We start from the raw sequence: 11,572 nt of genomic DNA, 5'->3' as shown, positions 1-11,572 counted from the left end.
AGCAAATCCGTTCTTCAGTTAACCTTAAATTACGGCCTTAGTTAATTTTTAGACTTCTAAAGAAGTTAATTATTAGGATTTAGGAAACCAATAGAAAGTTTGCGTGCATTTTCCAAGTCCAAATAAGAGAAACTATGGCTGTGTTCGGAACACAAAAAATGGAGAGAAAATAAAAAGGGAGAAAAGGAAAGTGAAAAAGAAAAAAATAGAAAAGAGAAACAAAAAAAAGTCTTTTATCTTGTTTGGATACCCATGGAAAATGAGAGAGAAAATGGAAGAAAAATATAGTTTCTCTTGTTTGGATACATATGGAAAATAAAAATTAAATAATTTTTTTAATATTTTAAATTTCTGATTATTAAAATATTCTATAAAGTTTCTATTTATTTTGTTTTATCCAAAAATTTCATCATTTTGTAGAAAAAAAAATTATAAACAAAGAGAGAACTTGTCTTATTTTATCTCAATGATTCTCTGCTGCCAAACAACAAAAAAATAATTTTTTGCCTTTTTCCCTTTTTTTTTTTTTTTGTGAGTTCCAAACAAACTCTATATTTCTCTTCCATTTTCCTCTAATTTTCTATGTGCGTCCAAATAAGGAAAATAAACCTCTTTCATTTTCTTTTCTTTTATCTCTCTTTTTTTTCTTTTTTTTCCTTCACTTTATCAACCTAAATCTCTAAATTATGTTAGGTTGTGTTTGGAACACAACAAGTGGAGAGAAAAGAAAAGAAAAGGAAGAGAAGAGAAAGAGAAAGGGAAAGAGAAAAGAAAAGAAAATAATGAAAATAGGCTTCTTTTATCTTGTTTGGATGCCCATAGAAAACGAGAGAAAAGAAGGAAAGAAAAATGTAGTTTCTCTTGTTTGAATACATGTGGAAAAAAAAAAAATAGTAATATTTTAATTTTGTATTGATTAAAATTTTATCTTAATTTTCTATTTCCTTTATTTTCTCCCCAAATTCCATAGTTTTGTGAGTGAAAGATGTATTAACTCGATTTTCTCTCATATTTTTTTCTCAATGTTTCTCTATTGCCAAATAATAGAAAATACATTATTTTTCTATGAGTTCCGAATATGCCCTTAAAAGAATAAACCTTATCATTGATTAATGTTCAAAACTAAGATTGTAAAACTTAAGTTTGCGAGGTAATAAGCATGATCGAACACAGAGCAATCAAGTTTGGTTGTCGATTATGGTAATTTTTTGCTCTTGTTAGGATTATTTATATCGGAGTAAAACACTTGATTTGTAGGCCCTTTGTTCCTATTGGAGCACTGAAACTTCTCCCCCCCCTCACTTTGACTCACTCGTTACATACCAACACAACCTGGTCAACCGAGTCTTGGATAATTTTTAAGTCTTTGCCCCATCCGGATTTTATATCACTTTAAAAAAAATTAGTGTTGGAATTAGGTTTAAACTATCCATATTACTTTTTGTTCTTTTACCCTTTACATCTTAAATTTTGAGTTAACCGATTCTATCAAATAGTAGGAGTATGTGTACGATTTCGTAATTTTATAGGGGTATAAATCTCAAAGCCTAGGGATATATATATCTAATTAAGTCTTTCCTTCTATGGAAAGAGCTAGAGAAGCCAACGGATAATTACGACTTTTGGCAATTTTACAAGGGTATACTGGTACTAGTCTAGAAACTAAAGACTAAGGGCATGGAGATAATTACGGTCACCCTTCCTTTTTTCGGGAAGTGAGATCCATGGGCCCACACGTTCGTGCCTTCCCATCCAGCAGCACGAGGCCTGTCCCGGAGGGGTTTATTCATAATTTTAACAAAATGAAAGGGCAGTATGGTACTCGGTTTCCTTTTTATTCCGCCTTGTTGACAACATGTTACGCCATTTCTACTGGTGAAAAAGCAGCTCTCGTAGGCTTCCTATCTCTCGGCACCAAGGTACTCATTTCTTCTTCTTTCTTCCATTTCTTTTTGCAGGTTTTATCGTTTTCATCCCCTTCGCTCATTCTTTTTATAATATGTAATTCTCGATGATGTCTGGTTGAACATTTCATTATTATGGCTTTGTAATAGCTATTTTATGTATTTTTCTAGGGTTCTCAAGCGATAGTTTATTTGTTTGGAGCGGATTTCGAATTTTAAATTGACATTTTCATCGTTTAAACGTTATAATTTTGGAAACTAAAAACCTTCTACAGGACGTGCTGTTCGTCGGATCGTTTTGATCGGCGTTAAATTGTGGCTTTCTAATTAATATGATTTTGCGGCGCGTTTGAATTTGTTACTTTTTTTTATTTTAATTGGAAACGTAAACTTGAGATCTTTCGATTTGCGCTTCTCAAAGTATTTTTGTGTAAAATTTAATCATCGTTTGTTATGCCACTGGATTTGGTTCTGCTAATTCACGTTCGGGAAGATCTCTATCTAGTTGTGGATCTTTGGCATATTTTCGTCTTCGTCTTAGAAGTGCATGTTTTGATGTTTGAGAATTCTTAGAATAATTAAAATCTGCAATGAAATCGTGTAGATCTGTACTTAAAATTTCGTCTGCTCGAGAAATTTGATGTTTTCCTCTGAGAAGGTCAACACGTTCATTAGGTAGGTATAGCTCAATGTTGCACGTGGATCAAAGTCCAAAGTTTGTTGGATTTTTCATTATTTTATCTTGATTTACCATGTCATTTGTGGTTTGTCATATGGTGTCCCTTGTACAAAACGCTTCATGGCTACCACTTCTTATAGCATTGGTAATTAGTCACTCGTGTATTAAGATTTATTTAAGAGATTGTGTATTATGTATATCAGTTTTTATGTAACGGACTGTGTTTTCCAGACAGCTAAAACAAATGTGATGCTGAGCAGTTCTGGATCTTATTATTATAGTCATGTATCAGTTTTGTGGTGCTTTTGTTATTACTAGGTTTTATTTTGATATTCCTGCTCTTTAGTTTTCAGTCTTACATATTTTTTCTACCCCTTGGTTTGTTTTTCAGCCAGTCGCAAAATGGGACTAACTTTCACAAAGCTCTTTAGCCGGCTTTTTGCCAAGAAAGAGATGCGCATTCTGATGGTTGGTCTTGATGCTGCTGGTAAGACCACCATCCTTTACAAGCTTAAGCTGGGAGAGATTGTCACCACGATCCCCACCATTGGTAAGTATCTTATGTGAGATTACATTCTATACGAAAATAGTCATGAGAGAAAAATAAGTATAAACACATCATGGGGATTAAGTGGGCTATTACTTGTGATAATTGTTGCAGATAATTGAATTGTTAATTAAATTTCTTCTCAAGTATGATGGATTCATCTATCTATTGATGCACTAGATTTTTCTGGTAGAGCTGTCTATGTTGCTATATGCCCTTTGTGCTGGAAGAAGTATTTAATTGTGGGTTCTAATTAACTGTCAGAAGATAATTGAAGAATTCTTCATTTTTTATGGGATTTTTTGTCTTCCTCTTACTTTGTAACCTAATACTTTTCTGACAATCAATGTTGTTGTTTTTTTACTGTCATCAACGTAGTCATGATCAACAAATTTGTGTCCACATAAAGTTTTAATTTATTTAATATTTTGATTTGTACTGGGATACTATCGTTCGTTCTGCCCACACACAATTTTGCACCGGAATTAGTTTGCAATTATTGAAATGTAACTTCTTGGACATATATTCTAGACCTTTTTTTTTTTGCAAGAATCATGCACTTCTTGAGTAACCTTGTTGGTTGTTTCACCTCTTATTGCTGAAAATGACATCTCATCATCTTGGAAGCTGAATTAGAAAGCTAAAATTATTATAAGAATCGTTTCTTACAGTGATCAGCAGACATCGTAGTATCTGATTTTATTCAAATAGAATTAGTGCAGTCATTTCAAGTGATGATGGAAACCTGGGGAAATATGGTGTTGTCCAAAGAATGCATTTCTTGGTGTTGTGAAAATCTCAAGTTATGTGATATTGGCCGTTATTGGACAAACATAGCAAGATAAATTATCTTATTTTTTATTATAAAGTCTTATGTGATATTGGCTGTTATTGGGCAAAGGTATCAAGATCAATTATCTTATTTTTTATTTTTATATTTTATATGATTGTCAGATCTCCTTAACTTGACAGGGACCGTTCAAAAACATCATATTTAGGGTATTTTTAGGAGGTATACGGAAAGCGTTGAGTTCTCAAACACACAATAAAGTTATCAGCTGCGCTGCTACTAAGATGAATTGCATGCACTGCACCATTATTAGCACCATTATGAGTTGTTTGAATTATTTTGGTTGGCCTTGCAATGTAAAGCACCCGAACAATTATTCCACCTGAGGGATATTTTTGCAGCTTGCTAGGCTCACTAAATATCACAAAAAATTGTCATGTAGTGCTCTACTAATTTTAAATAAAGTTTGTGTTGGAAATTGTCATGTACTGTGCTACTAATTTTAAATAAAGTTTGTGTTGAAATTTGTCACGTAGTGCGCTACTAATTTTAAATAAAGTTTGTGTTGAAAATTGTCACGTAGTGTGCTACTAATTTTAAATAAAGTTTGTGTTGAGATCCCATAGGCATTTCTGTTTATTTTCTACGATTTTTAGAGGACTGATTGCCATAGATTTTGTTGGTTTTAGTTCCATAGAAAGCTATAGATGCCACAAGTTTGGAAATATAGCAAATGTAATATATTTCTTTTCTTTTAACCAGTGCAAACGATATGATCTTGTTCCATTATTTTGTTTTTGTTATCTGCCAATGCCCTACTGAAATGTATATATCATTTCTACAGGATTTAATGTGGAGACTGTAGAATATAAGAATATCAGTTTCACTGTGTGGGATGTTGGTGGTCAGGACAAGGTGATACATGTTCTTTTTTCCATTAATATCTTGTTCTAACTTTTTTAATGGTATTGTTAATTTGTAACAAGAACAAGAATACATACTTTTGCTGTGTGAGTTCTGGCTAGTTTTTATTTTTATTTTTTTGGTGGTGGTGGGGGGGGGAGTATAATTATAAACTTATCCCTTTCAGGCTTGTGGGAAAGCCACTCTTTTGGTCACTTCACTATTCTTTACTTTGATACTATAGAAGTTTTTGGTATATGGTGTTTTAGTTTTTGTCATGTTCATGAGGCTTTGGCAGAAACCTTGTAATTAATAAGTTAGTGACAAGGCCCATTTTAATACTTCTGCAGATCCGACCTTTGTGGAGACATTACTTCCAAAACACCCAGGGTCTCATATTTGTCGTTGATAGCAATGACAGGGATCGTGTTGTTGAAGCTAGAGATGAGTTGCATAGAATGTTGAATGAGGTATTTCTTTTTCCTTCTTTTTTTTTTCTTCTAATTTTTCTGGATTGTGGTATCCAGGTGTGGCTTCTAATTCTGGATATTGTAGTTTATTGTAGCTTGCCATGCTGGAATTTGTTAACCTTCTAATGCTGGCATGTATATAGGTGTCAATTTTGTCCAATTCTTTGTAATTAGCAGTATCATCATGTCATCTATGTCTAGTCAAACAAATGAAGCATTTGAAGCACTACTTTTAGAGTGCTTGTTGATACAATTTGGTTTTTCGTTTTTTGAAAAGCTATACACATTTTTTCTATATCCCTGGAAGAAAAAAGAAATTTGTATACCAATTTACTTATGGATGCATTCTTCATGTTGGCTGTCTATGGTCTTTACTATTAAAGGGTGGCACTATATTTTGATTATAATGAATATGTCTGTGACATCATAATCTGTTTAGGTTCATGAATACTGATCCATGCTTTTGTGGGGGATCCTACAGTAATGCTATCTACGTCTGGAACTAATATTTGCAGTGTTACCAGTGAATTGTTACATATTGAGCATTTGAGAATATAGGGATGTATATTCACACCTTATTTTAAAAAAAAAAGAATATAGGGATGCTAATTTATGGGTTTGGTCTCCTAACACATAGTGGTAAAGATCAAATGTTTGGGTAATCAATAGGGTATCTTATACTGGCTGATACGGCTAATAGTTCCTACTCTATTTATAGATGATTATGTTGTAATTTCTGGGATTTGAAGTTGGGTTTTCTTTTTTCTGCTTGAATCATTCAATTAAAAATTCAAATAAATTTCTTGGGTAGACTTGCTGTGACTAACATACTTCTTCATCCGGTGACAACATATTGAAAGCTTTGCATGGGTGTTTTACCATTTGTTTATTGGTCAACATAAGGAAGAGAGGAGAGAAAAAAGGGAGAGGGTTTAAGAGAGAAAACCAAATGTCCCATCATTTTCTTTTTGATAGTCTCAAATGTCCCAATTATGGGCTGCCGTGTTTGGTTTATCTGAAGAAAAAAGTAGATACTGTACCAAATATTCAATCATAGGCTTCCATGTTACACTAATTTGAAATAATAAGGAGTGGAGTATGCAGTTCCTGTCCTCTATCTACGTTTGGTTCATCAACACTTCACTTTCATTGAGATGAATTGTTTATAGACTTCATAATTGTGTAATGCTAGGATGAGCTGCGAGATGCGGTGCTGCTTGTTTTTGCTAACAAGCAAGATCTTCCAAATGCAATGAATGCTGCAGAGATAACAGACAAGCTGGGACTTCACTCTCTTCGCCAACGCCACTGGTGCATATTTGGATTTTTAAATAAAATCCTTTTAATTGTTCTTTATTTTAATCCATTCTTAGCTAGTCCTGACTTCCAATCTTTTGACTTCCCCCTCCTGCTGCGTTTTTCAGGTACATCCAGAGCACATGTGCAACTTCCGGGGAGGGTCTATATGAGGGTCTAGATTGGCTCTCTAACAACATTGCAAACAAGGCAAGTGTATGATGCCCCATCAGCTCTAGAATAAAGGCTTCACCTCAAATCCCATGTTGCCTGTGTTCTAAGATGGTGGGCGTAAGTGTTGATGGTTTTGAGTAACAAGAGGAAATTATGATCTGTATCGTGATTGACTAACAGAAAGCATGTATCCAACAAGCCAATTGCTTTTGGTGCATGTCATTTAAATTTTAAAAACTAGCAAATGGACCTTACCTATATTATAAAGCTTCTTTAAATTTACAAAGGATTAAAAAACAATGATAAAATCTAGTATTTTCAAAGTTAAGATCTTTAAGTAGGCATATAATTTTCATTTACATGTCATTTATCTTATCTTTGTACCTGTCTTTTTGAGATTTCGATTTTGCAACACTGAAAATTTTATTATGGATTTTTTTTATTGTACCATATCGTTATCCTTGTACCAAAGCCTTTATTTTGGTGTCCTACATATTTATCATAAAATGATTATTTGCTATCCTTATTATTATTGTTGATGTTGGTTTTTTTTTTTTTTTTTTTTGGTGAGCAGGCTTAAAGACTTCTGGAAGCAGTTTTTTCTGGATGCAGGGGTAAATATTATCTAGGTTTTCCATTTTGGGTTTGAAGTTTTAATGGCTTTCATGGAATTAAGAGGACCTTCCTATTTTCACCGTTGTAACTGGTAGTGCAAAACTGTATTAATCCAAAAGCTTAATATTACAATGTTTGTCTGGTAAAAGGTTTTGGCGATGTGGGGGTTGTGGCCAGGGAATGTTGTCGTCTCATTTGGTTCTTTGGAAAAAAACTATCTCGCCAGGTCGTGGGCGCTCCCGATCTTTTTCTATAGTTCACTCTTTGGCATTATGAGCACGAGCATTTTGAAATGTGAGAATCATTATTGAAAAAAGAAAAGTGGAATATGGTGTTTGAGCCTTTGTGCTACGAAGCATTTTTTTATAGACGAAGCGATTTCCGTTTTGATTTCGATGCATGTACACACATAACTATGGGAGCCTTTGTGATTTCGATGCATGAATATTTAGGATTGTGAAAATGTTGATATGATGCCTTGCCGTGTTACATATTGTATTGTTCCTTCTAATTTTATTCAATACTATACCGATTCTAGTAGATAAGGTCACATACAGAATCATGTTTAACGGCCTGTATTGTAATTTTTAAGGATCTGATGCGATACTGATACAGCCATCTTAAATGACAGCTTGTTTTCTTTTATTTCATGAACAGGAATATAATATCCAATTGTGGAGTGGGCTACTGATTTTTTTAGTTTGAGCATTAGATTAAGAATTAATCGATTACTCTAAAAATTGTGACTGCAAATTTTACATTTTAGTGGCTGAAGATCTCTCGAATTTTATGCATTTGAACTACATAAGTTCCGATAGTTATCGCGTTATTTCTTAAATTATTAGAGAATTTGGAATTTTTAATTAAAGTTTTATTTATAGATTTGTGTTTTACGTCGATTAGATGGAAAAGCGCTAACTATTGATAAGTGGACAAATAATGCATATCTGTCGATGTTAGAGAACTTGGATAATTTAATTAAAGCTTTTGTACAGAATTTTTTAAGTTCGATTAGACGGCTATTCGCAAGTTGAGAAATAATGCATACTGTGGATGATGTAACTGGTGGATCTTGAGAGGCATACATGGTATAGAGCTAAATTACCTTTTATTGATACGTATCAGGTTCTAAATAGCTTCTAAAGAGATTTGAATCAGATTAAAACGTAATAAACATGTGAAAGTGAAACAGTTAATAGGCAAGTACGCTACTAAATATGAATCTAGTGTTCTGGTTAAAACTTAGTTATCTAATTATACATTAATGTAGAGTGGCATCAGGTCAAGTTAAGCAGGGAACTTGTTCCAATGTGACCCAAAAAACCTGGGTTTACTTCATCACCTTCCAAGGTAAGGACAGTGTCGGGGAAAATCCAGCGGGCGGAGTGTGAAAGATGAGTTTTACAAAAATTAACGAAGATTTTTTTATTCAATTTATAAAATATAATAATAATTATATAGATTAATTTTTTGGAATTTTAGAATATAAAATGATTGCTAGATTGATTCATGAGTCGAAGAGAGGATGGTCAGGGATAGAGGGACAAGGTAGGGATGGGGTTTTGGGTATTTAGACCGAGTCGAGGTCGGGGTTCAGAATCGAGTCTGGGTTTTAAAAATCCGACCCCAACCTGAAATATATATTCATTTAATAAGTAACAAAATACAAGATAATAACATTGGTGAATAGATGCTCTAGTAAATAATATTAATTTCCTCATATATTATCGGTTAAGTATATCTCTTAGAGGTTGTTGCTATCAGCACCGCCTTCCAGCGTGATTGGTTAAGATTGAACGGAAGAATTCCTCAAGTAGGGAGGGCATCGATTATTGAAGAGAATCAAGAAGCCGAACAAGCCCTAATTACCGCTTCTTCAGCTTGTGTTTTCTTGCTCAGATAGGATTGATAAAGATGTTGAGCATCGGAGGCAGGAGAATTCTAGGGTTGGGACAGCGGACCTCAGTCCGTCTCTACCATGAGCGCGTGGTCGATCATTTTAACAACCCTCGAAACGTCGGATCCTTTGACAAGAATGATCCCTCGGTCGGGACGGGCCTCGTCGGGGCGCCTGCCTGTGGAGATGTCATGAAGCTGCAGATTAAGGTGGATGAGACCTCTGGTAAAATCGTTGACGCTTGCTTCAAGACCTTTGGCTGCGGATCTGCAATAGCATCGTCCTCTGTTGGTATCTTCTCAATCCTTTTAGAGTTAGTTAGTCCGTGATACCATCTGTATTTTATAGCAGTTGCAAATTTTTGGTTTGATTTGTCAGTTATTGGCCGCAAAAATTATTGTTATTTTAAATGCGTTGGTGTTCTTAAGCTCCTAGGGTTTCTGTGTTTTCCGTTCTATTTGATGAATAATATGTTTGATTTGATGGTGTCCTTTTGGTGGTGGTTTGGGGGTACCTGTTCTCTATACATAGTCCATCTGTATTTACCCGATTGATATAAGCTGACACCGAGAGCAACCATTTTATACTTGATGATTGGGTATTTCTAATACTTTTAAATGTTGTTCTATGAACTCCAAGGATGATTCTCACTCTTTATGAGATTATAACTGGTCAATTTTTTTTTTTTTTCATTGGTCACGCCCTAATCCGCTTGGTTACTGAATATAACATATATCTGGTTTGCTAGTTTCCGTGGATTCTACTGTGCTTGTAGGATGGATGATATTAGTGTAGACTGTAAGTATTTATCAGTTTATTGTGTTTAACCTCCTTCAGCATCTGTGGTTTCAATCTTTTGGTGGATTAGGCTTTTGGCTCAATGCTACATGGTGGCTGGATTGGGTTGTTGAGCCGCGATTGTGTGATTGTTAGACTCCTGCTGTTTGTTTGATAATTAACTGATTTCTGATTTTTTACGTGCAGCTACTGAATGGGTGAAGGGAAAGGCTATGGAGGAAGTAATGACTATAAAAAATACGTAAGTTGTATTCTTTAAATTTATTTTATTCTTCAAAAAACCAGTACATATGCTAGCTATTCACATCAATTAGAGGGTGGCTTTTTCATTTAGAACAGTTTACTCAATGAAATAATAGAATTTTCTATGAGAAGGAAGTGTGAACATTTGTGGATGGGAGCAAGGTGAATACATTTGTTCGCATGAAACTTTATCTAATCACATTCGCTACAAGGTTTAGAATTTTTTTTTCTTCATATTCTCTTTGATTAAAGCTGAGCTTTATTGTTCACCATATAAATGGTTGTTCTCTTGGCCATAAAATAGATGAGTAGCTATCTTTTCTGTACTCTCTCATCTCTTCAGGTTTTGAAAACGTTGCAGCAGTTATATTATAGGCAAACACAGAGCACTGTGTTAATGAAGATGGCTTTGTAATCCTTGTTATTGACATCAATGGTTTGGAGTTGTTAATTCCATGTTATAAGGTTCTATATGATCGCTTGGAACCAAAATGGAATGGTAATTTTTGGCATTTGTCATAGCTACTCAATTCCTGCAGCTTGTTTGAGGCGAGTCCTTCAAATTTTGCCTGTGTGGTCTGAATAGACAATTGTCTTTCTTAACTGCTCAGATGCCCTCATTCAGCAAATTTTGAAACATTAGCTGATATTTCTGTACGAGTATACCTTGTCTATGGGAGTGTGCCTAGGTGATTCGAACAAGTCAAGAAATAGGGTGCTCACTGCATACGTTCTTATGCTTGTTTCTCTTGTGCTTTGCAGAGAGATAGCGAAACATCTTTCACTTCCTCCAGTAAAACTCCATTGCAGCATGCTGGCTGAAGATGCAATCAAGGCAGCAATCAAAGACTACGAGGAGAAGAAGGGTAAAGGTATACCTGTTGAAAAAGCTGCGGAGGCTTGAGTGACCCTACGTGTAAGTGAAGCATGTCCCTGGCAGTATGATAGGATAGTGGGGACGTTTATCTGACGAGTGTAAACGAGCCATGTGAATATCTGTCTATTTATATTGCTCTATCATGGGAGGCTCACAAGAACACCCAGAATTTGAACTTGTGCTTTTCTCGTTTTTCGTTTTTGTTCGGTGAAGCCGAATGTCTGTCACTTAGCTGTGTTGTTCTTAACAAACGCTAGATTTGGTCGGCTGTATGACCTTTACTGATAATTTGTTTAATTTGGTAACAACCAATTCATTATTGGGGTATGCGTTAATACGTTGTTTCAGTAGATTTTACCCCTCCAATGTTTGGAGGTAG

At 34.6% G+C, this 11,572-nt stretch overlaps 2 protein-coding genes across 2 annotated transcripts; both read left to right on the top strand.

Annotated features, from left to right (window-relative positions):
* The first annotated feature begins 1,851 nt into the window (after positions 1-1,851).
* On the top strand, positions 1,852-7,631 carry LOC137940393 (ADP-ribosylation factor 2). The gene is made up of 7 exons (XM_068785431.1): positions 1,852-1,919; positions 2,975-3,133; positions 4,765-4,835; positions 5,174-5,293; positions 6,486-6,604; positions 6,718-6,799; positions 7,338-7,631. The coding sequence occupies exons 2-7, from the start codon at positions 2,986-2,988 to the stop codon at positions 7,341-7,343; spliced, it is 546 nt and encodes a 181-aa protein (XP_068641532.1). The 5' UTR covers positions 1,852-1,919; positions 2,975-2,985; the 3' UTR covers positions 7,344-7,631.
* Positions 7,632-9,135: 1,504 nt separating this feature from the next.
* Positions 9,136-11,509, top strand: LOC137941165 (iron-sulfur cluster assembly protein 1-like). Its single transcript, XM_068786456.1, has 3 exons — positions 9,136-9,566; positions 10,260-10,314; positions 11,079-11,509. The coding sequence occupies exons 1-3, from the start codon at positions 9,293-9,295 to the stop codon at positions 11,218-11,220; spliced, it is 471 nt and encodes a 156-aa protein (XP_068642557.1). The 5' UTR covers positions 9,136-9,292; the 3' UTR covers positions 11,221-11,509.
* Positions 11,510-11,572: the final 63 nt, after the last annotated feature.

This window comes from Aristolochia californica, unplaced genomic scaffold (assembly GCF_029961685.1).
Source record: "Aristolochia californica isolate CCGP_79_NKW_82.1479 unplaced genomic scaffold, dmAriCali1.0.hap1 SCAF_9, whole genome shotgun sequence".
NCBI lineage: Eukaryota > Viridiplantae > Streptophyta > Magnoliopsida > Piperales > Aristolochiaceae > Aristolochia > Aristolochia californica.
The sequence above is the reverse complement of the archived record's forward strand: the minus strand, read 5'-3'. Positions and strand labels throughout refer to the sequence as shown.

Excerpts from the sequence above, each read along its gene's own strand:
- LOC137940393 (XM_068785431.1), top strand. The coding sequence starts at position 2,986 with ATGGGACTAACTTTCACAAAGCTCTTTAGCCGGCTTTTTGCCAAGAAA. Across the intron at positions 4,836-5,173 it reads ATGTTGGTGGTCAGGACAAG|ATCCGACCTTTGTGGAGACA; the intron begins GTGATACATGTT and ends ATACTTCTGCAG. Across the intron at positions 5,294-6,485 it reads TGCATAGAATGTTGAATGAG|GATGAGCTGCGAGATGCGGT; the intron begins GTATTTCTTTTT and ends GTGTAATGCTAG.
- LOC137941165 (XM_068786456.1), top strand. The coding sequence starts at position 9,293 with ATGTTGAGCATCGGAGGCAGGAGAATTCTAGGGTTGGGACAGCGGACC. Across the intron at positions 9,567-10,259 it reads AATAGCATCGTCCTCTGTTG|CTACTGAATGGGTGAAGGGA; the intron begins GTATCTTCTCAA and ends TTTTACGTGCAG. Across the intron at positions 10,315-11,078 it reads GTAATGACTATAAAAAATAC|AGAGATAGCGAAACATCTTT; the intron begins GTAAGTTGTATT and ends TGTGCTTTGCAG.